Here is a 27,134-nt window from a genome sequence, read left to right as displayed (position 1 = left end):
ATGGAGCACTCCTTCAGCGGCGCGCCCCGCTTCCTGACAAGGCCCAAGGCTTTCGTGGTGTCCGTGGGCAAAGATGCCACGCTGAGTTGCCAGATAGTGGGCAACCCCATCCCCCATGTCAGCTGGGAGAAAGACAGGCAGCCGGTGGAGGCCGGCGCGCGCTTCCGACTGGCTCAGGACGGCGACATGTACCGTCTCACCATCCTGGACCTGGCTCTGGGCGACAGCGGGCAGTACGTGTGTCGCGCGAGGAACGCCATCGGCGAGGCTTTCGCGGCCGTGGGCCTGCAGGTGGACGCCGAGGCGGCCTGTGCGGAGCAGGCGCCCCACTTTCTGCTGCGACCCACCTCCATCCGCGTGCGCGAAGGCGCCGACGCCACCTTCCGCTGCCGCGTGCAGGGCTCGCCCCAGCCGGCTGTCACCTGGTCCAAAGACGGGCGGCGCCTGGGCGCCCCCGACGCCCCCCGAGTGCGCGTGGAGGAGGCGGGAGAGGCCAGCGCGCTGCGCATTCAGTCCGCTCGGCCGCACGATGGTGGTACCTACGAGGTGCGCGCGGAGAACCGGCTGGGTGAGGCCAGCGCCGCCGCGGCGCTGGTGGTGGACCCCGAGGCTGAGGCCGCCGGTCCCCCCGGGACCTCCACGGCCGCGCTCCTGGCGCACCTGCAGCGGCGGCGCGAGGCCATGCGCGCCGAGGGCGTCCCGCCCTCTCCACCCGGCGCCGGCACGCGCACCTGCACGGTGACCGAGGGCAAGCATGCACGCCTCAGCTGCTACGTGACCGGCGAGCCCAAGCCTGAGACGGTGTGGAAGAAGGACGGGCAGCTGGTGACCGAGGGTCGGCGACACGTGGTGTACGAGGATGAGCAAGAGAACTTTGTGCTGAAGATCTTATTCTGCAAGCAATCGGACCGCGGTCTCTACACCTGCACAGCATCCAACTTGGTGGGCCAGACCTACAGCTCCGTGCTGGTGGTCGTGCGAGGTGAGCCGCAGGGCGAGGGGCGCGCGGTGACTCGGCAAAGCAGCTGTGGGCTCCGCCTTGAGCCCTGGACGCTCTCCAGGCTCCTTGGTCCTGGGCCACCACCGCGAGCGGCGGGGCATCCAGAGCGGAAGGTTGAGCGGCTCTTGCCCGTCAGGGGTCTGTGTTCCACAAAATGCACAGGGCAGTGGCCCTCGGGCTGTCTTGTTTGGGTGCCACTCGACATCATTTTTTTTTCCCCTTTTTGGTCAGTCCTGGGCTTTGAACTCAGGGCCCGAGCACTGTCCTTGGGTTTTCTCAAGGCTAGAGCCCCAGCACTTGAGCCACAGTACCACACTTGGTTTTTTCTATGTATGTGGTACCAAGGAATTGAACACCGGGTCTCTGTGCATGCTAGGCAAGCACTCTACCACTTGTCCACACTTCCGGCCTCAACCTCATTCTTGTGTTTCCTTCTTTTCTTTTCCTTTCTTTTCTTTCCTTCCTTCCTTCCTTCCTTCCTTCCTTCCTTCCTTCCTTTCTTTCCCTTTTTTCTTTTTCTTTTTTTTTGAACACGTTTGCGCAAGGCTAGTGGTCTGCCAGTTGAGCTACAGTACCACTTCTGGCTTTTTCGGAGTATGTGGTATGGGGAAATTGAACTAGGGCTTTGTGCATGCTAGGTGAGCACTCTACCAGTAGGCTATGCCACTGGCCCCTCATCATCACCCCTCTCTCACCCCCTCCTCTGCTCTGCAGGCTTCCCCTCTACCCTCTCCACTACTCTCCTACACTCCAGGTGCCCTGCCCTATTCTTCTCTCACTGTACCAAACGTAGTTTTTCTTTTTCCTTTCTCCCTCCTTTCTTTGTTTCTGTGTCTGTCTCTCTTTCCTTTCCTTTCCATTTCTTTTTCTTTCCTTTTCTTTCTCTGTGTTGTCTGGACTTGAATTTAGAACCTGGGCCTTGTCCCTGAACTTTTGTGCTCAAGTTTAGTACTCTACTTTTTGAGCCACAGCTCCACTTTTTTGGGTGGTTAATTGGACATAGGAGTCTCATGGATTTTCCTGCCCAGGCTGGCTTCGAACTACAGTCCTCAGATCTTAGCCTTCCAAGTTGCTAGGATTACAGATGTGAGCCACTGTGTCCAGCTTTCTACTTGAATTTCTATTCTCTTTCCTCTGGGCCCTTTGCCATCACACTCTCAAAGCCCTATGCCCCCATCACCCTCTCCCACCTCCTCCCACCTCTCCCTCCCAGCTTAGGTCTCCCCTCCTCACCCCCCCCCAAGGAAGGATATCCTTCCCTCTCTTTTGTCCCCTCCTGCCTCATACCTCCTCCTCTTCACCTCCAACCCCAGGCCCTCTTAGTTGTGTCCACGCCCAGCCCTATTGGTTCTTTTTGCCCTGCGGAAGATCCTGTGCCCTCTCCCCCAGCCCTCTCACTCCCCTGTCCCCCGCAGAGCCTGCTGTGCCCTTCAAGAAGCGGCTGCAGGACCTGGAGGTGTGGGAGAAAGAGTCTGCCACGTTCCTCTGCGAGGTGGCTCAGCCGGCCACGGAAGCTGCGTGGTTCAAGGAGGAGACACGGCTGTGGGCAAGCGCCAAGTATGGCATCGAGGAGGAGGGCACCGAGCGCCGGCTGACAGTGCACAACGTCTCCGCGGATGACGACGCTGTGTACATCTGCGAGACCACCGAGGGCAGCCGCACCGTGGCAGAGCTCTCAGTCCAAGGCAAGCCAGGGGCGGGAGCGGGGCGGCCAGGCGGGCCTAGGGAAGATAGGTGGACAGCACACCTAAGGGGCAAGGATGGGGCCAGCAGAAGGTGCCAGGAGATGTGGAGAAGGGCCCAGGTGAGCGGAGGTAGGGTGGAGGGGTCAGGTAGAGGGTGGGGATGGGCTTCAGTATGTGTGGGGAGTGGAAGTCAGGCGTTATGGGGTGGGCTGAGTGGAAACAGGGTGGGAGAGAGCAGGTGGGAATGAGTGAAGGGTGGATATAAGTGAGGGAGGGGTGGTGCAGTGAGAGTGGGGAGGGATGAGGAGGGGCCTGGGAACTTGGGAAACAGGCCTGTGAAGGCTGGGTCAGGGAGACTGGGGACGGATGGGGGCTAGCTGGAGCGAGGGGAGGCTGGCAAGGACCACATACAGGAGATGGGCAGAAGAGGACAGGCTTGGGAAGATGCTGATGGGAGCGCAGGACAGGCACCTGGAGATGGCACCAGGGAGGAGCTGTAAGGGATGCGTGTGAGACCAATCTGACCATCTCTGGGGTCTCTCCTCCCAGGGAACTTGACCCGAAAGCTACCTCGGAAGACAGCTGTGCGTGCTGGGGACACAGCTGTATTTTGGGTGGAGCTGGCAGTCCCAGAGGGTCCTGTCCATTGGCTCCGAAACCAAGAAGAGATGGTGGCTGGGGGCCGTGTGGCCATTACCTCAGAAGGCACTTGCCACACACTGACCATCTTCCAGTGCAGCTTGGAGGATGTTGGTGAGGTAGCCTTTGTGGCTGGTGACTGCAGAACATCTACCCAGTTCTGTGTGTCTGGTAAGGGTCTGGCAAACAGTTTTTAAATGACATCTTTTCCCTATGGCTCTACTGCCTCAGTCCATTGTGTAAGGCTGGCATCAGCCCTTGTCCTTTGAATGCTCTGGGCTTCAACCTGCAGCAGGGAGGGCAGTGGGAAAATATAGTAACCTCACTCTCTCGGAACTCCTCTTCCCAAGCTGGGGGATCTCCACAACAACCAAGTGTCTATAGATCTGGGGCGGGGGATACTGAGCCCACAGTGTCTCTGATGCTACTAGAGCAGTATCTCCAGGAGGGAAGAGGTTTTGTGAGTCACTTTCTGCCCGTCTCTAGAGACCTAAGGCTTGGGAGGGAACTCTCAGTGATTTCTACCCATTCTTTCTCTTGGTGATCTCCATCTATCCACCATCCAGCCCCCAGAAGACCACCCTTGTATCCCCCTGCTGACCCTGTGGTGAAGGCCAGGACAGAGAGTTCTGTGACCCTCAGCTGGTCCCCACCACCCCAGGGGGACCGTCCTGTCACCATCAATGGTTATCTGGTGGAGAAAAGGCGGCTTGGTGCTTATGCCTGGAGTCGATGCCACGAGGCGGAATGGATAGCCCTGTTAGAGTTTACTGTCGCTGGTGTGGCTGAAGAGGGGGACTTCCAGTTCCGAGTGTCAGCCGTCAACAACTTTGGTCAGAGTCCCCACCTTGAGTTTCCAGGGACCATCCACCTGGGTGAGTAGGATCACTTAGTAATGCCATGGCCCAGCCTCCTGTGAGGCAATGATCTTATGGAGACTCTTTAGGAAGCTGGGGCACTGGGGCCTTCTCAGAAAGATGGGGATTTTCAGGCAGGACTCAAGTTCCTCAGAAACTGTCTCTAGCAGTAGGGGTTGAATAAGGCTTCGGCTGCCTCACCCAGGAGGGGTGTTTGGGAAGCTGGGATTCTTTCAGGGGGCTGTAACTCCTCCCAATCTGTCATGTGCCTGACTGGTGCTCATGGTCATTGTGTGCATGCTGGTGGGCTTTTGGGAGCAGGGGATATTTGGAGTTCAGCCTCTGTAGGAAGAGACAGAAAGGGCAGAGATTGCCCCATGTCCTGGCCTGAGCTCTTTTTTTTTGCCAGTCCTGGGGTTTGAACTCAGGGTCTGACACTGTTCTTGGGCTTCCTCAAGTTAAGAGCTCTAAAACTTGAGCCACAGCACCACTTGCGGCTTTTTCTATGCATGTGGTACAGAAGAATCAAACCTGGGTCTTCGTGCATGCTAGGCAAGCACTCTACCACTAGGCCAAACTCCTGGCCCCTAGCTCTTCTTAATGCCACCCACCTTGCAGTCCCCCAGCTGGCTGTGAGGACGCCTCTGAAGGCCCTGGAAGCAGTGGAGGGTGGTGAGGTCACCTTCTCCGTGGACCTCACAGTGGCCTCTTCTGGTGAATGGTTCCTGGATGGGAACGCCCTGAAGGCCAGCAGCATGTACGTGATCCGCCATGACCGTACCCGGCACACGCTGACCATCCGAGAGGTGCCAGCCAGCCTGCATGGGGCACAACTTAAGTTTGTGGCTGATGGCATTGAAAGCAGCATCCGAATGGAGGTTCGAGGTAGGCCTGAGACCCGGAGCTCCCTTTTCTCTAGAAGAGGGTGGAGATCTGGTGGGAGTCTTGGGAGAGGATCAGCCCTCCAACAGAAGGATAAAGGGGAGGATGGCAGGGTGCCCGAGGCAGCTCACCCAGGCTGCCTGGTATGGTTGGGCAGGGTGTGGGTGGACCAGGGGCTCTGTGGTGGGATCCTCATCTCTCTTTTTCTCCTCCTTTTCTGTCTCTTCACACCATCTTTTCTCATGCCCATCTTTCCATATCTGTTTCTTTCTTATGTGGTTCTCCATTCTCCTTTGCTTTCGGGATGTTTTGTTTCTTTCCCCTTCCTCTCTCCCCTGGGATCTCTCCTTTCTTCTTGGGGTCTCCATACCTTTTTGTTTTTTACCCTCCATCTCTGTCTTTGTCTTCTCCATTGCCTATCACCCCTTCTGTCTATCTGTGGTCCCTCTCTACCTCTTGTGTCTCACCACCTTGGGCCTGCAGCTGCCCCAGGACTGACCACAAACAAGCCACCAGCCTCAGCTGCCCGGGAGGTGCTGGCCCGACTGCACGAGGAGGCACAGCTACTGGCTGAGCTGTCAGATCAGGCTGCTGCTGTGACCTGGCTGAAAGATGGCCGGGTGCTGCCTCCAGGCCCCAAGTATGAGGTTCAGGCATCAGCTGGACAGCGGGCACTGTTGGTACGAGATGTGGTGCACGATGACGCTGGCCTCTATGAGTGCATTAGTCGAGGAAGCCATATTACCTACCAGTTATTGGTTCAAGGTAAGAGCTATGGGCACGGGAAAAGGGGATTTTAGGTTCAGTATTGGCCTCAGTCTCCAGGCAGGACAAGGCATCTCCTCCTGCCATCTGGGTGAGGACCCTGGACTTCTAGCTGGGGAGTTCCTGTGAGGGTGTTTGTGTGTCTGGGCTCTTGAAAGGTGGAGAGCAGGTCTGTCTGTATCCAGCAAAGCATAGTGACTTTCTAGATCCATGTTTTTCAGTGAACAGTTGGACAGGGAATAGTTAAACTAATGTTTAGATAGACAAACTATCTAAGTGTAGTAAAGAAAATTGGACAATAGCTAAATTGAGGGACACTGAACACGAAGTCAGTTTTAACCATCTTTAAGAGAATTTTTTATTGATTTCTGTCCATTCTTTTTATTCCTCTGAACATCTGTTTGTGTCTCATCTGTGCAACCACATTATTTTATAGTGCTGAGACTCTTCCTGTGTACTGCATGTTTGCAGCTGGCTCAGGGTCAGGGAAAAAAGCCTTTCTTTTCCTTTGAAAGTTGAGGAAACTCAGGTAGAGAGGAGGTATATAATGTTTGAATATAGTATAATGGTTAAGATGTAAACCTACGTGAGTTTGGCCAAATCTGTGGTCTTTCTAGAGTTCCAGGGCTCAGACATGTTTTCTGGGAGTTGAAGAGCAATCCCCACAGGGCTTGGTGAGGGAGTATTCTTCAGGGAACATGGCTTCAGCTCACAGGCCTGAGGACAGGAGGGTTCCATCTGCCAGGCACAAAATGGAAAACTTGTCTACAGTCAGTATGATGACATTACACCCATGAACAACACACCTTCACCAACAGAGCATGGACATTAGTTAGTATCTGCTGGAGCCTGTTGGGGATATGGACTTGAGTCTAAGCTTCTTCCATTTTGTAGATAGTATCATGTAGAGGTATGCGTAGGAGATGAGGAAATGTGAGAGAATATTCCTTACATCTGGCAAGGGTGTCATGGCAGTTTCTGGAATGCCTGTCCTGCTTATGTGCTATTGCCCAGAAGACTTCAGGGCAGGCATTGAAGCTCCAAAATTTCGAGAGAGCCACATTAGATCTGTTGGACCTTGGAGGAACCCCGTGGAAGGATTTGGGGTGGCCTAGGAACCAGAACATGTTAAATAGACTTCACTTGCATGGGCCATTTTACTGTGTTCCTCCCTCTGTGTTCTCAGAGCCTAAGTTGGTGTTTGCCAAGGAGCAGCTGGCAAAAAGGGAGGTGAAGGCTGAGGCGGGGGCCAGTGCCACACTGAGCTGCGAGCTGGCCCAGGCTCAGACAGAGGTGACCTGGTACAAGGATGGGAAGAAGCTGAGCTCGGGCCCGAAAGTGCGCATGGAGGCTTCGGGCTGCACGAGGAGGCTGGTGGTGCAGCAGGTGGGCAAGGAGGATGCCGGGGAGTACAGCTGTGAGGCCGGGGGCCAGAAGGTCTCCTTCCGCCTGGATGTCACAGGTGGGTGTGAAGATTGGGTTGAATGGGAAGGAGGGGCCTTCAGTGACAGGTATGAAACGAAGGAAAACCCAAGCAGTTTAGGCCACTGTGAGGCCACAGTGTCTTCATTGTCCTTGAGCCTCAGCATCCACGCTCCACACATGGTCCTGGCCTGTGCCATTGTCATGAGAACAGAGAAGGCTGATGGGTGGAGCTGACCTTGGTGGCACTCCTATTGTGAACACTGGGAATTGATCCCACAGGTGGGTTTCGGATATAGTTTGATCTAATGAGCTCTTTGTAGGGTGATGATTGTGGGATACATTGACTGAAGACTGAGTCTGGAAGGCACAGGGCTCATTATGCTTGCCCCAGACTTCTGCAAACCCTTGGTTGGGCCTGTGGTGTCCTCACAAGTCCATTGGTTTGTATCTGCCTCCTCCACTGTGCCTCTAACTCTGGGAAAGGAAACAGTCCAGGTGCTTCTCACCTCCTGGCAAGGTCTGGCATTCTAGTTTCTTGCTTCATCTCTGTTCCCTTGGCCAAGAAAGATATGTACTGCTGGTTAGTGCTGGAGATAGTCATCTCTCCCATCTCTTTCTGTCCTGATGTCACCCCTGATTGGTGGGAAAGAGGTGGGGAGCCATTGATGGCCTGGGGTCTTGGGGGATCTGGGGAAGGGGATGTGAGGGTTCCATCTATAAAGATCAAATAATGTTATAAGGAGGAAGGCCTGGATTTCGTGACCTCCTGGACTCTAATAGCTACTTTGCCAGTAAGTGCTTGAGTGCAGTAAGTGGTGAGTGCCTAGGGCTATGATGAGGACAGCATCTCTATACTGAGCTATTGAGCATGCAGCGGGGACAGCTTAGACTCTTATATAGTGACGTGTCATGTTCTGCTAATCAGGGCCAGTCCCGCCTAGGCCATCACTGGGCTCAGGTGAATCCCAGGCTGGGAGGAAGGTTTGAGTCTGATCTATAGTCTCTCACCCTCTCCTCTGTCCCCAGAACTCAAGGTGGTATTTGCCAAGGAACAACTGGCACGAAATGAGGTGAAGGCTGAGGCGGGGTCTAGTGCCACACTGAGCTGTGAGCTGACCCAGGCACAGACGGAGGTGACCTGGTACAAGGATGGGAAGAAGCTGAGCTCGAGCTCGAAGGTGCGCGTGGAGGCATCGGGCTGCACGAGGAGGCTGGTGGTGCAGCAGGCAGGCAAGACAGATGCTGGGGAGTACAGCTGTGAGGCCGGGGGCCAGAAGGTCTCCTTCCACCTGGATGTCACAGGTAAGTTCTCTGGTGATGTGGATGGCACCTTTCTAGGTGACACTGTCTGATATCATCATCTATCCTGGATATAGTCTGTCACAAAAGAGTCTATTTTCTATCGTAATTGGTTGTGGTAGCAATTAGTATTCCCGATGTATGGTGAGGAAGAATTCGGCTGTGTTTGTTGGATTGGTGCACTTTCTGCTGACTTGATGGAGAGTTTGAATGGAATTGTGGCTTTGCTCTTCATTTGTAGGTTACTAAAGTTGTATTCTTAGTGTGATGCACCACAGTTGTCAATGACCACTCAGAATCTTTGGTCCTTTGGGGTTATTCTAGCCCAAATGGCCCTTTGTCTTCTCCCTAGTCGAGGAGGGTAAGACACACTCTGCTCTTGCTTCCCAAGAAGGGCCTGGCCGACCAAACTCTGAGCCTTCCTCTCATGTGGAACTAGCTCTCACTTGCTTGACAATGCTGTTAGATGACCTGACTGGCCCTTCTGGGGTTCATAAAACTCCTGGGGTGAGATTTTTCAACATGCCTCTGACTGTGAGGGTCTATTTGGTTGTACTGTGTGGGCTATGTCTTCCCAATCATTCAGCCTATCCTGTGTGGTTCCTTGAGTGAGAAATGAGTTGTCTCTGTCAAAGCTATTATCTTATTGCACCCTATTCCCAAGCCACATGTCCTTTACACCCCTCCCCCAGTGAACTCTCTCTGGTTATTGGTACTTTCAGCATATGTTGCTTCAGTGATTCAGAGTGGCTGGGCCATATCTCATTAGTTTTGACATCTTCCAGAAGGTGCTGGTCACTGACGACCCACCCTGGTGGTTATGTTCTGCTTGGACCACTTGCTGTGGTATAAAAATATTCATTGGTGCTAATCTCAAGCTCCAGCCACAGCTTGGTAGGCAGACTGCATCATGGGCTTTTGTCAGCCTCTGTGGGGCACTGACCTCTGTGGCCCTGTGGTGCCCATCGGTGCTCTGTGTTTCCTGGAGTGCCAGTTGGTCAAGGGGATGAAAGAAGTCCACTTCCATACACTCTGTGGGCGAGTAGGGAAGTGCCCTTTGGTTTTGTGGCTAAATAGACAGGCTAAGGAGAGAATTTGCTGGAGGAAAACCTGAGAACATTCTTCTTATCCCAGAGATGATGAATGTAAAATAGAAGGGGCTTCTGCAGGTCATTGTGGACCCTGATTTTGACTAATCTTACTGCTCTGGAAACACTAACAAAGAACCATCAAACTCAAGTGTTTGTAATAATGAAATTCAAGATGAACAGAAGCACATGACAGAAGAATGGCTTGTTCAATGTTGACCTGTTTTGTTTTTTTTTTGCCAGTCCTGGGGCCTGAACTCAGAGCCCGAGCACTGTCCTTGGGCTTTCTCAAGTCTAGCACTCTACCACTTGAGGCCACAGCACCTCTTCTGGCTTTTTCTGTGCATGTGGTACTGAGGAATGGAACCCAGGGCTTCATGTATGCTAGGCAAGCACTCTACCACTAAGCCACACTCCTACCCCAACCTGTTCGTTCTTTGAAGTAGCACACAGCATGGAGAGTGAGGAAGGGCCTTCGATAGCAGATGAACAAAGGTGACTTTGTAGGCATGATACCGCTTAATAGCAGCATGTCAAACAAACAGCAGGTACCACTTATTTTGTACCTACATTTCCTTGGGAATACTGTGTTTGTATGTTGCTAGCCTCTGTCCTCACTCTGTTTTAGAGATGAGGAAGCTGATGCACAGAGGGGACAAGTATCTGAAGTCCCAGGACTCAGGACTGGTTCACCTTGCGGGGTGGGTGCTGGACAGTGATGTTAATGGTGGTTTTATTTTTGTTGTTGTTGTTGTATTGTTTTTATTTTGATCCCTCCCTCCTTTTCTCCCTCCTTCTCCTCCCCCTTCTTTTCATAGTGCTGGGGATGAAACTCAGGGCTTGGTGCATCCTATCCAAGTGCTTTACCTTTACATCTCCCACTGAGCAACAGCCTGTGCATGTTCCAAACACAAAGACTTTCAACTTGGAAGTTTTGCAGAGCTAGGCAGGATAGGTTTTTATTTTATTTTTTTCTCATATATTTTTTATTGTAATTAATAGATGGGTTACATTATATTCACCAGATAGAAAGTGCATTACTTCACATACATTGATACCCTTTCTCATGTCTTGGTCCCCATTTCCCTACCCCCACCCCTGCCCCTCGTCTTGTTTTCCCCCCTTCCCTATGAAATTTCAAATAACCAAATATGCATATATACAATATATCAGATAACTAGGTGAAATATTGTAACAATATGAAATAACCAAGGGACAGCAAAAGAGATGAGAGATAACATAGTACATTAAAGACAACAATCACTCATTATATGGCTTTTGTTTCTATATCCTGGAGGTCCTTCCATTTAGCATCGTTGTATATGGCCTTAAGTATCTAGATTTTGTTCTATTGTAAATCTCTGCCCAAGGTTTCTACTGATTATGACAAATGAGGGAAACCATTGAGCCTATGTTCCTTTGAGTCTGGCTTACTTCACTTAATATGATTTTTTCTAAGTCTTTCCATTTCCTAACAAATGGGGCAATGTCATTCTTTCTGACAGCAGCATAGAATTCCATTGTGTACAAATACTACATCTTGTTGATCCACTCATCAACTGAGGGGCATCTGGGTTGGTTCCATATCTTTGCTATGGTAAATAGTGCTGCAATAAACATTGCTGTGCTAGTGGATTTAGTATGTTCTTGTTTCTGGATGAAGGATAGGTTTTTAAAAATATGTTTATTATTTATTTTTGTGCCAGCACTGGAACTTGAACTTAGGGCTTCTTTCTCTCGTTCAGTTTTTTTTTCTGCTCATAGCTAGAACTCTACCACTTGAGTTCCAGCATTTTCCTATTCATTTGGAGATAAGAGTATCATGGATTTGTTGGCCCAGTCTGGTTCTGAACTATGATCCTCAGATCTCATCCTTCTGAGTAGCTAGGATTAAAGGTGTGAGCAATTGGTAGCTGGCAGACTGATGCTTCTTGGTGTAATATAATTTAAGCATTAACTAGGCTGCAAGTGTGGCCTAGTAATAGAGTGCTTCCCTACCCTGCATGAAGCCCTGGTTTCAATTCCTCAGTACCACATACACAGAAAAAGCTGGAAGTGGTGCTGTGGCTCAAATGGCAGAGCTCTATCCTTGAGCAAAAGTGCTCAAGGACGGTGCCCAGGCCCCGAGTTCAAGCCCCCAGGACTGGCAAAAAACAAACAAAAAATTCACTATTTTTGCATGTTTGTGATTTTCATTGCTAGCTTTCATGCTTGTATATCTTAAGCTGGCTTTTGAGTTCATTTAGTAGTTGAGGAGATCAGTACCATCCTGTAGGATTCTGGCTATCTCAAGTCCAAAGACAAGACTCAGGATCAGGAATGAGAAGAGGCTGCTTTTGAGCGGGCGAGCCACTCGCTTTGAGGGATGGAGCATGGGTTGTAGGAATGAGCTCAACTGCCAGGCTCATATTGAGTTGTGCACTATCACTATCACTTGCTGTGTGTTTTCTCCTACCTAAGAGAAATGAAGGACAATTTTTTGTGCCCCGTGAACTCTCCTCTTCCTGCATGGAACAATGCACGCAGGCGCAGGGAAGAGATGTAAACCATGAGAAGCAGCTAGCCCAGGTCTGTTTGGATGGTGTTTCTTTGGTTTTGTGAACCTAAGAGGGGTCTGATTGTGAGGTCTCCGATGCATGTCCCATCTCAAGAGTACCAGTGGCTTTCATTTACAGAAGGACATGGACCCTTGGTGGCACTCTTTTGCACAAAGTTGTGACCTGCTCTACTTTTCTGATAACTCTTCAGAAACCAATCCTCAGTGGGGTGCCTATGGCACACAGTTGTGATCCTAGCCGTTCAGGAGGTTGAGACCTGAGAATTGTGCTTTGAAGCCAGACCATGAGGTTCTTCTTTCCAATTATCCAGCAAAAAGCTGGAGGTGGAGCTATGGCTCATCTGGTATAGCTCCAGTCTTGAGGGAAGAAGTTATAAGATACTGCCCAGGCCCTGGTTTCAAGCCTCAGTGTGTGTGTGCATACACACACACACACACACACACACACACACACACAGAGGAGGAGGAGGAGGAGGAAGAAAAAGAAGAGGAGGAAGAGGAGGAGGAGAAGGAGAAGGAGGAAAAGGAAAAAGAAGAAACATTTCTCAGTGCTATCAGATTCCAGCATACATTTCCTTTTCTTGCTCAAATTTGCATCAAGCGCTGAAGATTCAGTTTCTAGATGATAGGCCTATGGTCCTCTGGCCCCTAACAGATCACCCCTGAGTTTGACACTTGAATTTCTGTGGTCTAGAATATCTCACCTGATACACATATCCTATCTCTGTCCAGAACCTAAGGCGGTATTTGCCAAGGAACAGCCAGCGCGCAGTGAGGTGAAGGCTGAGGCAGGGGCCAGTGCCACACTGAGCTGTGAGCTGGCCCAGGCACAGACAGAGGTGACCTGGTACAAGGATGGGAAGAAGCTGAGCTCGAGCTCGAAGGTGCGTGTAGAGGCGTCGGGCTGCACAAGGAGGCTGGTGGTGCAGCAGGCAGGCAAGGCGGATGCTGGGGAGTACAGCTGTGAGGCCGGGGGCCAGAAGGTCTCCTTCCGCCTGGATGTCACAGGTATGTTCTTTGCAGATACTGTTTCCTTTAGTGCACATTACGACACTAATAACTTTGTAGGTATTAGTGATGTTGCTTTATGTTACCGGGAATATCTTACCTTGCACAGTTGTGTTTTGTTATAAAAGGCTTGGTTGTATGTGCAGGAATGGGAAGGATGCGAATTGAAGGGCCTTTGCATCTTCAGTGCTATTTCCTTTTGGTAGTACTGTGCTTTATTCCTAACCCAGTCCATAACACAGCTCTTTCATTTCCTTAAGTTTTTTCTTCTTTCAGCATGTATAATTGTTTGAAGAGGTCTCATGGTAATTAATTTGTGTAGATAATTTACTCAGATTAATCTCATCTATTCTCTTTCCCAGTTGTCAGACCAATAGAAGAGGGAAAGACACAAATGGATAAAAAAGGAAAAATCGCAACAAATACAAATAAAATTCAAAGGCTATCTTTTCTCTAGTGTGTGTTTTGGCTTTTTATAGGTCTGCTTAAGTAGTTTGTTTCTCTTTGGGTCAGTTTTAGACAGTTAACTATACCTAGAAATGTACCATTTATTCTAGATTTCCAGGCTCTTTGAATATATGTTTTCAAAGACTAAAGACTTCCTTCATGATTCTCTGAATTTTATTTGTATGTATTGGTTTTCTTTTTCAAAGAACAGCTTTTATGTTTTGTTGATTCTTTGTATACGTCTTTAGTCTTCATTTTGTTGAACTTTTTTTGTTGTTGTTGTTGTTATTGTGAAGCTTGAGCTCAGTGCTTAGGCACTGACCCTGTATTCTTTTGGTAAAGGCTACTGCTCTACCACACCTCCACTTCTGGTTTTTGAGTGGTTAATTGGAGTCTCACGGACACTTTTTTGCCTTAGCTGGGTTTGAACCATGGTCCTCAGATTTCAGCCTCTTGAGTATTTAGGAATACAGGTGTGAGCTACCAGTGCAATGTCTAGCTTGTTAATCTTATTATTAATATTTTTTACTTTTTTCAGTCTGTTTATTTGGAGTTTTGCTTTTCTTGTTTTTTTTTCTAATAATGTAAGGTACATTAGACTATTTATTTGAGGTCTCTCTCTTTTTATGTGTCGGCTTCATTGGACTGTACTTTCCTCTTAGCACTGTCTTTGTTGTAGTCTAAAGCTTCTATATTTTATTTACTTTGTGTGTGTGCGCGCGCGCGTGTGTGTGTGTGTGTGTGTGTGTGTGTGTGTGTGTGCCAGAACTGGGGCTCAAACTCAGGGCTTTGTGCTCTCTCTTGGATTCTTCACTCAAGGCTGGCATTTTACCATTGAATCACATCTCTACTATGCTTTTATTTTCATTAGAAGCTTTCTTTTGCCATCCTTATTTTTTCAGTGACCTACTCATCACTAAATAATGTGTGGTTCAGTCTCCATGTGTTTGAATATTTTCTGTAGTAATTTTGATGTTGAATTCTAATTTTATTCTGTTATTGCCTGGTAGCATGGAGAGAGTTTTTTCAACTTGCTTGTATTTGCTGAGATGTGCTTCATGTTCTAGAATTTGTTATATTTTGGAGAAATTCTATAGGTGCAGAATGAAATGCACTGGAAATGAATATTAAGTTCCTTTGGTCTATAACACCATTTATTTCTGAGATTTCTTTTTTTACATTTAATACAAGTATTTAATTGTGATTGTGATGGTAATTCCTTTATATAATGAAAAAATGCAGAGAAAATCAAATAGCTTACCCATGATTATGAAGCTCTTTAAAGTTGTGGGAATTCAAGTCCCATGTCTTTTTTTTTTTTGAGCTTTCTTTTGACCTTTTTGTTTTCATGATATATCTGTTGTCGAGGATTAAAGTCTTTTGTTATTATTGAGCTGTGATCTATCAGTACTTATTAGGTCCATAAATATTTGTGTTTAGTGAATTTTGATGTGACATTTGGTGTGCGTATATTAACAATTATTATTTCTTCTTGATGAATGTTCCCCTTTATTAATATGAAGGATCTTTTTGTTTCTTCTGAGTAATTTACTTTAAAACCTGTTTTGTCCTGTTTTCTTTCAGATACATTTTCTTGGAAGTTTTTCCTTATCATTGCACCCTAAATTTGCTTGTCTTTTTGAATCAGGTTTTGTCTCTTTGTAGGCCACAAATAATTGCATCTTGCTCTTTAGTTGAATTTGGCATTCTATGTCTTTTTTTTTTGCTTTTGCTTTTTGTTTTTGCCAGTGCTAGGGCTTGCACTCAAGGCCTGGGCACTGTCCTTGAATTTTCTTAAGGCTAGTGCTCTACCACTTGAGCCACAGTGCCACTTTTGGCTTTTTCTGTGAATGTGGTACCAAGGAATTGAACCCAGAGCTTCATGCATGCTAGGCATGGCTTTGATTAGATAGTTTAAGCTATTAACATTGGTGTTAGTATAGAAAAATAGGTCATATTTCCTGTTTTTCTTTTTGTGGGTCATGGGGCTTGAACTTGGACTGGGTAATGTCCCTGAGCAATTCAGCTCAGGGCTACCACTCTGACCTTGAGCCAAGCCCCACATTCCATTTTCTAGAGGTTAATTGGAGATAAGAGTTTCAGGTCCTTTTGTGCCTGGGCTGGCTTTGAACCTTGATCCACAAATTTCAGCCTCCTGGGTAGATAGGATTACAAGCATGAGCCCAGCTTGTTTTGTTCTTATATTTACTTCTTACCTATTCCTACTTTGCTACTTTACTCATCTAGTGGAGTTCATTCGTTCCTGTGCATTCCTATTTTCATTTGTTTTCCTTTTCTGTATGTGAAATTCCTTGAAGTATCTTCAGTGGTTCTGCTTTGTGGTCATGAATTTTTTTCAGCTTTTGTTTTTTTATGGAAAGATTTTATTTTCCCCTCACGAAGGGAAGCTTTGCTGGGTACATTAATGTAATTATTATTTTTAGGGGCTTGGATGCTATCCTTCTATGACCTCTTTGAATTTGAAGTTTGTGTTTAGATGTCTGCTGTTATTCCAATGGACTTTTCATTGGCTTGTCATTTCTCTTTTGCAGCTTTTACTGTTAATTCCTTCTGCATATTTAGTATTTTATTAATTATCATATATATATGGATATTTGTTTGTTTTGTCTGTTTTGACCCTCTCTTTCTCCGGCATGGGTATGTTTTCTGTAATTACTTTATTGATTAGCTTATTTATGCTCATCTAGTTTGTATATCCTTTTTCTTTTTCTATACTCATGACTCATAAGTTTGGTCTTGTGACGGTGCCTGGAAGATCTTTCATAATCCATTTATTTTCATAGTAGTTTCAATGTCTTTGACAGATTGATTTAATCCCTCTACTTTATCCTTTTGCCTTTTTACTCTATTTCCAACTTGTTCTGTTAGCGAGGCTTTGTATTGAGTTAAAAATAATTTTGGCTATTGAGCTGCTTATTTTCAAGATTTCAATTTTACTTTTTCTTTTTTGGTGGTGCTAGAGTTTGAATGCAGCATCTTGTACTTGATAGGTATGAGTAGAGATATATCCTCAGACCCCTCAACTTCATTTTTTCAAGCTCCTGTATCTTTCTTGAATTCTTCCTTCAAATTCATTGTCCTCTTTATTTCATTCAGCTGTTTGAGTTGTCTTTGAGCTCAGTTACTTCTTTGTAGGTTCTGTGAATTTTTCCATTTGTTTATGCATCTCCTCTTTAATTTAGTGTGTGTGTGTGTGTGTGTGTGTGTGGTAATGGGACTTGAACTCAGGGCCTCTTACTCTAACTCCTTTTTACTCACAGCTGGACTACTTCTCCTCCTCCTCCTCCTCCTCTTCCTCCTCCTCCTCCTCCTCCTCCTCCTCCTCCTCCTCCTCCTCCTCCTCCTCCTCCTCCTCCTCCTCCTTTCTTCTTGTCAGTTGCAGGGCTTGAACTCTGGGCCTGGCTGCTTGCTGTCTCTGAACGTCCAGTTATCTGGTGTCTCAAGATTATTGATCTACCACTTTTAGTTTTCTGGTAGTTAATTAGAGATAAGAGTCACACAGACTTTCATGCCTGGGCTGGTTTTGAACTGCTGTTATCAGTTCTCAGCCTCCTGAGTAGCTAGGATTACAGGCGTGAGCCACTGGTACCCAGCTCACAGCTGGCATTCTACCACTTGAACCACACTTCCTATTCCAGCTTTCTTGTTGTTAATTGGACATAAGTCTTTCATATTTTCCTTTCCAGGCTAGCTTTGAATCACAATGTTCAGATCTCAGCCTGGTGGGTAAGCTAGGCTTAGAGATGTGAGTTGCTGATATTCTACTCTTTAATTTTACTAATCATTCCCTTTAGGTGGGGGCGTTGTGCTTGAATTCAGGGCCTCATGCGCTTGCCTAGCACTTTTACTCAAAGTTGGTGCTTTACTACTTGAGTCACAGCATTACTCTGCTTTTCATTGGTTAATTGGAGATATTAATCTCTCAGATTTCTTAGAGTTAATGTAAGACTAGGTAGTATCTGGGTAGTAGTATATTTTCTAACTAGGTTGGAAGTGTGGCATAGTGGGCAAGCGTTCAATGTGCAGATTTCTTCTCCACTAAGGGTGAGGAAGTTTGACTGGAAAAACTGTCTTAGTTGGTAAACCATGATCTTGTGTTTTCAGCAATCTCTAATGAAGTTAAGTCAGCATTATTGCTTTATATCTTTAGATAAATGCTGAAACAAAAAATTACCTTTGTGGTCTAGGAAGATAAGTTTCACCAGTGCATTCATCCTTGTCTTTCCTCAGAGCCTAAGGTAATGTTTGCCAAGGAGCAGCAGGCACGTAATGAGGTGAAGGCTGAGCTGGGGTCCAGTGCCACACTGAGCTGCGAGCTGGCCCAGGCTCAGACAGAGGTGACCTGGTACAAGGATGGGAAGAAGCTGAGCTCGGGCTCGAAAGTGCGCATGGAGGCGTCGGGCTGCACGAGGAGGCTGGTGGTGCAGCAGGTGGGCAAGGCGGATGCCGGGGAGTACAGCTGTGAGGCCGGGGGCCAGAAGGTCTCTTTCTGCTTGGATATTGAAGGTCAGTTGACCAGGCATTTAACATCATGGGAATGGGGCTTGACGAAGTGTGTACTGGGAAAGGGTAATTTCTCAGGACTCATATCCGCTAGTTATGTAATGCTAACTAACAATGCATCCCCAAATACAGAGTCCTAAAGGACAACTGACTTCCTTCTCAGTATTACATGGGGAAATGACTGGATGGTAGTAGAGGCAGCTCATTTTTGTTCTGTAGACATCATTGGGGCTAGGGATCCAACTCTGTCTTTTTCTTATGTCTGATGTTTCAGCTGAGATGGCTCTGGTAGGAGGAACTGTGCTTAGCCTGCGGGCCTGTTCCTTCTTGTAGTGTTGGCCATTTCAGAAGATAGGAAGTGTATTGTGTTGTGATTTTGATGTGCATTTCCCTAATAACTACTGTATTGACTATTTTGTCATTTGCTGCTTGACTTTTTATTTTCTTCAGAATTAAGTTCAGAATTAAGGCATGTCTTCTACCTACTTTTAAAAATGGGGTTGTCTTTTTACTGTTGAACATCAATAAAAAGAATATTAACAATTACAGCACATGATCACATATGTTCATGGAATATAATGTGTTTGATAAGTGTATATAATGTGAATTGATTTAATCAGGCTAACAAACATAAAAACGTTTTTCAGTAGAGTGCCATGTTGTACATCTGTAATCTTAGTTACTCACAAGTTTAACTTGGCAAGATGGCAAGTTTCAGGCCATTCTAGGCTACTTACTGAGACTTTGTTTCATAATGTGCTGGAGGTATAGACTAGTCTATGTGAGATTCTGGGTCAAATTCTCAGTACTGTATACATAAAACTTACTTTTTGTCCCTATTATCATCTGCACTTATTTCCTGCATATTTTTTTGTTGTTTTTTTTTAGACAAAAACCTTACTTTATAGTCCAGGCTGGCCTCACGCTCATGATCATGAATTAGCCTCTCTAGGACTGGGATTACAGGTTTGCATTACCACACCTAGCCTAGTTTTGCTTTTTTTTCTTTGGTAGTTTGGACTTGCTAGGTAGGTGCTTCACCACTTGGGCCTCTCTTCCAGCCCTTTTTGCTCAAGTTATTTTTGAGATAGAGTCTTTTTCCCTGGGCCAGCCTATTTGATACTGGGATGACAGGTGCATGACACAATGGTTGTGATATATCTCACAGGCTGTTTGTTCCACGGGCCTCAGACTACTGACCTCAACCTCACAAGTAGCTAGGGCTACAGAGTGAGCCACCTCCAACACATTTGTCAATTTTGTGTTTGTTTCCTGTGTTTTGGGGTCACATCAAAAACTATCAATACTGGTACTGATAATTTAAAGTATTTCCTGCTATTTTAATGTGTTTCCTACGTGCTTTCCTCTATCAGTCTCATAAAATTTCAAGTCTAACATCTAGGTCTTTGATCTATTTTGAGTTGATTTTTGGGCAAGGCATGAGATAAGGGTCTAGTTTCCTTGATTGCTATACCTTTGTAGTAAGTTTTGAAGCTGTAAAGTGGAACTCCTCCATGTTTTTCCTCTTTAAAAATGATTCCTTTGTCTGGGTCCTGGTGATTCATGCTTGTAATCCTAGCTACTCAGATGGCTGAGGTCTGAGGATTGTGGTTCGAAGCTAGCTAGGCAGCAAAGGTTCTGTTCTCTAATTAATCACCAAAAGTTGGGAAGTTCAAGTGATAGAGCACTAACCTTGAAGAAAGAAGTTCAGGGACAGCATCCAGGGTCAGTATTGACACACGTGCTCATGTATGCACACACACACACACACACACACACACACACAATCATACAATTCTTCTGGTCCTTAAGATTCCCTAAATTTCCACAAGAAAAATTTAAGATAATTTCTCAAATTTTATAAAAGTCAAATGGAATTTGCATAGAGTTTACATTGAATATGTATACCATCTTTTTTTTTTTTTTTGCCAGTCCTGGGCTTGAGCTCAGGGCCTGAGCACTGTACTTGGACTTTCTCAAGGCTAGAGCTCTACCGCTTGAGCCTCAGCACCACTTCCAGCTTTTTTCTATGTATGTGGTACCGAGGAATCGAACCTAGGTCTTCATGCATGCTAGGCAAGCACTTTAACCGCTAGGCCAAACTCCCCGCCCTATGTATACCATCTTGAAGGGTATTTTTGTTTTAACTCTAAATCTTCCAGTTCATGAACATGGGATGTTTTTGGGTTTATTTCTTGAAAATGTCAGAGATACTTTTAGTCTATAAGATGTACAATTGTTTTGTAAATTTATTATTAAATATGAATTTTTGATCTATACAATGCAATCCTACTTTGCCATAAATGAGAAATGAGATTGTCATTTGTGCCAATATGGATAGAACTGGAGATCCCTATGTTAACTGAAATAAAACAGGTACAGGCAGATAAATGCTGCATGATTTCACCCATTTTTTGGGGGGATGGTATTGATGAGAATTTTATTTTTTGTCAAAGGCCTAGTATGTGAAAGATACAACAAATGCAATAGCCATTACTTTCAGTGAGTTCTTTCCTTCATGTCCTCTTATAACTTATTTCATGTTAGGCAAGATAAGTCCTGTTGAAAATGTCAACTTCATAGAGATTGAGATAGAATGGTGGTTAACAGAGGCTGAGAAGAAGGGAGGTAGAAGAGAGATTTGTCAGTTTATAAAATTTCAATTAAGATAGAGTAAATAAACTCAAGAGATATTTTGTATACTATGGCAACTATATCTAATAACATGATTTTGAAAATCATCGAGTAGACTGAATATTTTTACCTCAAGAAAATAAGTATGTGAAAAAAATAAGTGTGTGAGGAAATACATATGGCTTTTTGTTTTTGTTTTGATTTTTGTTTTTGTTTTTGGTTGGTTGTGGGGCTTGAGCTCAGGGGCTCTGTCCCTGAGCTCTTTGGCTCAAGGGTGGTGTACTACCACTTGGAGCCACAGTGCCACTTGTCATTTTTGAGTGATTAAAGAGTCTCATGAGGACTTTTCTGCCCGGGCTGACTTTGAACCACAATCTTCAGATCCCAGCCTCCTGAGCAGCTAGCATTACAGGTGTGAGCCACCAGCACTCAGCTGGAAATATATATGTTAACTAGCTCCATTTAGTAATTCTTCAATGTATGTATTTCAAGATAATGGTTTTTGTGTGGCAATTAAAAATGAAAAGCAACACCCCCTCTGAAATCCTGGGTCCCTGAGGATATATCAGAAGAATGCCACAGAAAGGGTTTGCTGGCTAAAAATAACTGCCCTGAAACCTGGGGGTCAGAGGGCTCCTCACAGGGCTAGGCAGAGAGAGGGGCTGAGGTAAGCATTCCTGGGCTGCTCAGGTCTGTAGGTGACTGCTCAGGAATTCCACATCCTTCTATGCCCCAGAAATATCATCACTAATATCTGCCTGAGCCCTCTGTGTGTGTGTGGGGGGGTCTACTTCAGTGGTTTGCATATAAGTTGATCTCAGTACCCTTTCAACCCTGAAATTTTATCCCAAACCTATTTATAGGAATTGGTATGAGTTATATTGTAATTTAAAGCTGAGAAAAAATTAAAAACATGTATCTACTAATACATTTAAAATACATTAATGTACCCACTGCATGCTAATATAAATCAGATACTAAAATATCAATGAACTATTTTGAAACACAAAATAAATCAGTGAAAAGAGTGTCATTAAAAATAATTAAAACCAGAATTTCTCGGGAACTTAGTGAGAAAAAGGAAGTTGTAGCAAGAAAAGAGATGCATTCAGAGGATTTTTTTTTTTTTTTTTTTGCCAATTCTGGGCCTGAGCTCAGGGCCTGAGCACCGTCCTTGGCCTTACACAGGTAGAGCTCTACCACTTGAGCCTCAGCACCACTTCTATTTTTTTTTCTATGTATGTAGTACCGAGGAATTGAACCTGGGTCTTCCTGCATGCTAAGCAAGCACTCTACCACTAGGACAAACTCCCGGTCCTCAGAGGATAATTTTTTTTGCCAGTACTGGGGCTTGAACTCAGGGCCTGGACACTGTCCTTGGGTTTTCTCATGGCTAGCACTCTACTACTTGAGCCACAGCACCACTTTTGGCTTTTTGTGTCTATGCAGTACCTAGGAATGAACCCAGGGCTTTGTGCATGCTAGGCAAGCACTCGACCCCTGGGCCATGCTCCTGACCCCATTCAGAGGATTTTTAGAAATGAAAGTTATTACTCCTAAAATTCAAGTTTCAGATGACATATAGGAAGCACAAGGAAAAAAATTCCCAGCTATCCATATTTAGCAAATTGTAGGAGGCAAAACGCCCAGGGCAATTTTAATTGTCAGAGAGAAGGAAGTTGCAGAACAGCAATGATCTTCCTGCAGCACCAGCCAGGAGCAGAGAAAAATGGTGGCATAGATCCCCAGGACTGTGAAAGACATCACCCTCAAATTCCTACCCAGCTAGAGTCATTCAGACGTGAAGATGGAATAAGAATATTTTTCAGATGGTGCATTCAAAGATTGCTATTCACAAAAGCTTGCTGCCCTAAGAAGAAAATTTAACCTAAAGTAACAAATACATTGAAAAGCCCCAGAAATTGGAGTTCAAGAATATGGGCCACCCTTCACTTCTAGCAACTAATCATCCCTGTTTCTCCTCTTTGTGTTCAGAGCCCAAAGTGGTGTTTGCCAAAGAGCAGCCTGCACACAGTGAGGTGAAGGCTGAGGTGGGGGCCAGTGCCACACTGAGCTGTGAGCTGGCCCAGGCACAGACACAAGTGACCTGGCACAAGGATGGAAAGAAGCTGAGCTCGAGCTCGAAGGTGCGCGTGGAGGCATCGGGCTGCACAAGGAGGCTGGTGGTGCAGCAGGCGGGCAAGGCGGATGCTGGGGAGTACAGCTGTGAGGCCGGGGGCAAGAAGGTCTCCTTCCGTCTGGATGTCACAGGTGAGTTTCTTGAGATTTTTTTTTTTTTGCCAGTCCTGGGGTTGAACTTAGGGCCTAAACACTATCCTTGGGCTTTCCTCAAGGCTAGGGCTCATCCACTTAAGCCACAGCACCACTTGTGGCTTTTTCTATGTATGTACCAAGGAGTGGAACCTGAGTCTTTGTGCATGCTAATCAAGCATTCTACCACTAGGCCAAACTCCCGGCCCCTGGTTTCTTGAGATTTAATTTTTTTCCCTTAGGGTAACTATTAGGCAGTTAATTTTTGAATTACCTGAGTTTTGTAAAGTGCTTCTAGTCTTTTTACTTAACTTTTGGTAACCTGCCAAGATTTTGTTCAGTCTGAAAGTTGCAGAGGCAGCTAAGAATTGGCTCCAATGTTGTCACCTCTTCCTCTTCCTCCTCCTCTCTCTCCCCTTTCCCCTGTCTCCTTTCCCTCCCTCTTCCCATTCCTCCTTTTCTATATGGAGTGATATGGCTTCAGCATTAATTTTAGCAGTTCTGTTACTCTCCATACACTCTTGATTTCTGCTTTCTTGAAAACATGTTCATCTCACTTTTAATATCAGGTGCTATTTTCTCTGGAAATATAATTACAGCTTAGCAGCTATTTTGTTCCCCAACATTTTAGGGTCTTAACTCCATTATCGCTATAACTTTATATTTTCTTTTGAAATACCAACTGTTAACTTGTGATGGTTCCTTTAAGACTCACATGTCTTTTCTTCATCTTGTTGCTTTTAACTTTTTTTTTCCCAATGATTGTTTTTCAGCAGTGCTACCGTGTTGACTTTGTGTGCTTTGCTTCATTTTTTATTCTGGCTGGAGACTAGAGTATCTTGAGTTGTTGGGATTATGACTTTTTATTAGTTGTGGACAGTCATGGATTTTGTGTCTTCTGTCTTCTCTCTCCTCTTTTAGGATTATTATGTTGTTAAACTTTCTCATATTCTTCTCACCTGTATTATTATATATCCCTTTTTCTGCTTCATAATACTTTTTATCTTCGTTTAGGACTATTATGTTGTTAGACTTTCTCATATTTTCTCACCTGTATTATTATATATCTCTTTTTTCTGCTTCATAATTCTTTTTCTCTCTGCTTTAATTTGCATATTTCCTTTTGACCTGTCTTCTAATTCATCAATCTTTTGTTCTACTACATTTAATACCATTCTAATTTCTTTGAAATTGGATTTAGTTTCAGTTATTGCATTTTCAAGTTTAAAATTTGTATCTGATACTTTTTTTATAGAGTCTGTGGATTCTATTCTTTGTATTGAAAATTACACTCCCCCCACACAGCTAAGTACTTAGACTCATTCAAGGGATTCTTGACTAAAGACATTGCAATGTGACCCTGAATGTAGTCCTCCAGAGATTCCTGCAGAGCCTTGGGGTGTTTTGTGACTTCTTAGCCAACCTTCAGCCTTCTTGTCTCTTCAGTCATGTGAGGTACTGGAAGAGCCTCTGGTCTTCAGAGGTTTTCTGTTTGGCTTTTGTGGTTTGGATGTGTGTCCATTGAGGATTATATGCTAGAGCTTAGTCCCTAGTGTGGTAGTTTTGAGGAGTGGGGACATTTACGAAATGGGAAACAGCCAGATCATGGGAACTCTACCTCCTGAGTAGATTAATGAGGTAGATTAGTTCTTATGGGATTAAGTTAGTTCCCAAGACAGTGGGTTGTCATTTAGTAAGTCTGGTACCTCTGGAGTCTCTTTTCCATACATGCTCTTGTCATTGAGGTGCCACCTGCTACAGCATTCTCACCGGAGCTGGGCCTATGCCAGGGCTGTCCCCTTGAATTTCTGAAACTGTGAGCTAAATATATCTCTTTTCTTTACAAGGTATTCAGCCTCAGGCATTTTATGACAATAATATAATACAGTAATACTCCATGCTGCTTTACAACCCCTCAAATATCCTAAGAGGGAAGTGTCCGTGTGTGAGATTCAGTGTCATACTATCTCAATCCACTAGTGATTTGGCTCCTCAATCTCAAATTTCATGTCTGTTCACAAGATAGTGTCAACAGAGATGTGTGTGTAGCATCATTGTTTTTCTTGTTTCTAAGTCTGGATTTCACTGTCCTGCCAGAGCCATCCTGGTGTGGTCCGTACTTGTGAGTGGCCCTTACCTGTAACTGTCCTTCCTTGAAGCCAGGGCATCTTATATTCTTCCAGAGTTCTCTCTGCACATGCCTGCCTTCACACTTTAGGCCTGTTTATACAGGAAGCCCTTGTTTCTGTTAGAGTTTCCTTCAGTGTTTGTCCCACTGCCCGTCCCTTCAACATTACCCATGCTTTCTCCTGTCCACTGACTTTGAGTTACCAAGCTTCTCATGCCTCTCTGCATTCTTTGTGAAAGCATTGGGTTCTTATGTTTATTGTGTACATATTAATTTGTAGCTCTCAGATTTGGCCATGCTTTCCTGTACCTGGAGGCCATTTGTTGATGTTGGTTGTTGGAATCTTAGGGTCTGTTATTGATTGGCATATGATTATTCAATGTATGATTAGTTTCATTTATATGAAGTCATAAGATCAAGCAAAAATGATTTTTGATGATAGAGGTCAGAATAGTGGCTGCTTTGGGGATTTTTCCATATGGATAAGACCTAGGGTTGCTCTCTTTGTTGACACATTTTGGTTAATTAGAGAGGTTCATGGAGCTGTGCATTCTCATTATTCTCATAATTTATGTGTGAGTTATACAAAGGTAATGCATAGGATACTGTGTGGAACATATACTGTGGGCTATCAGTAGAGATACACTATTGCACAAACAGGACCTGACATGCAGAGCTGACAGTCATGTGGCAGAAACAGAAATCTCATTGGTACAGGTGCTGGAATATGACCAGCTTGTTCCCTCCCGCCTCTGAGTTCCTCTCAAGTCAAGACATTCCCAAGATGTACACCTGAGTCTCTGAGACAGAAAACATGGTATTCCTGAACACACACTCATGTCTGTAAACATGCATTGGACACACAATGTCATTGACCTCAGGGATACAATTTATGGAACCCTGAAGCTTCAGAAGCCTTGTTGGTACCAACATTGCATCTGGTAACATGTCCCTACCTTCCTCAGAGCCCAAGGTGATGTTTGCCAAGCAGCAGCAAGCACACAGCGAGGTGAAGGCTGAGGCAGGGACCAGTGCCACACTGAGCTGTGAGGTGGCCCAGGCACAGACGGAGGTGAGCTGGTACAAGGATGGGAAGAAGCTGAGCTCGAGCTCGAAGGTGCGTGTAGAAGCGTCGGGCTGTACCAGGAGGCTGGTGGTGCAGCAGACGGGCAAGGCGGATGCTGGGGAGTACAGCTGTGAGGCTGGGGGCCAGAAGGTCTCCTTCCATCTGGATGTTGCAGGTGAGTCCCTTGTGTCATTATTTGAACATCTTCAAAGGGATAGACTGACTGCCTCAATGATAGGCTTGCTGTTCTCTCTGTTAGACTTTGTCTCTAGTCTCCCAGTTTCTCTCATTTTCCTGACTGGCTGGATCAAGGGAAACTGATAAGGAAGGGAGAAAGACTTCTTGCTTTGATCATAACTCTTAAACTCAAATGCAGGGCCTGGGTGTTATCCCTTAGCTATTTCACTTAAAACGGACACTTCATCTCTGGCTTTTTGCTGGTTCTTTGGAGATAAGAATTTCTACTTTGGCTAGCATCAAACCTTGGTGTTCATATTTCAGTCTCTTGAGTAACCAGGACAAATATGAGCCATCAGCACCCAGCTTTTTTTTTTTTTTTGCAAGTCCTGGGGCTTGAGCTCAGGGCCCGGACACTGTCCTTAGGCTTTCTCAAGGCTAGTGTTCTACCTCGTAAGCCACAGCAACACTTCCAGCTTTTGCTGTGTATGTGGTACATATACCTAGGGCTTTGTGCATGCTAGGTGAGTACTCTACCACTGGGCCACACACCCGGCCCCAGCATTCAGCCTTTTATACTTTTCTATTAGCAGCTCTGTGTGTGTGTGTGTGATTTTGACATGTCCATATGTGTATAAATGTACCTTGCTCAGTCTCACCTCTTCTTGTTTTCCTTCCAAGC

At 45.8% G+C, this 27,134-nt stretch overlaps 1 protein-coding gene across 1 annotated transcript in view; it reads left to right on the top strand.

Moving 5' to 3' along the window:
• Positions 1 to 27,134, top strand: part of Obscn (obscurin, cytoskeletal calmodulin and titin-interacting RhoGEF) — a 140,420-nt gene continuing 113,286 nt past the window's right edge. The window contains 12 exon segments of the mRNA XM_090340000.1: positions 1 to 982; positions 2,416 to 2,685; positions 3,235 to 3,495; positions 3,891 to 4,199; positions 4,800 to 5,066; positions 5,547 to 5,828; positions 7,015 to 7,290; positions 8,280 to 8,555; positions 12,930 to 13,205; positions 17,904 to 18,179; positions 22,806 to 23,081; positions 26,175 to 26,450. Of these exon segments, the coding sequence (XP_090196126.1) occupies positions 1 to 982; positions 2,416 to 2,685; positions 3,235 to 3,495; positions 3,891 to 4,199; positions 4,800 to 5,066; positions 5,547 to 5,828; positions 7,015 to 7,290; positions 8,280 to 8,555; positions 12,930 to 13,205; positions 17,904 to 18,179; positions 22,806 to 23,081; positions 26,175 to 26,450 (4,027 nt within the window).

This window comes from Megascapheus bottae, chromosome 10, assembly GCF_031878675.1.
Source record: "Megascapheus bottae isolate mThoBot1 chromosome 10, mThoBot2.hap1, whole genome shotgun sequence".
Lineage (NCBI taxonomy): Eukaryota > Metazoa > Chordata > Mammalia > Rodentia > Geomyidae > Megascapheus > Megascapheus bottae.
This window is presented reverse-complemented; position numbering and strand designations above follow the sequence as displayed.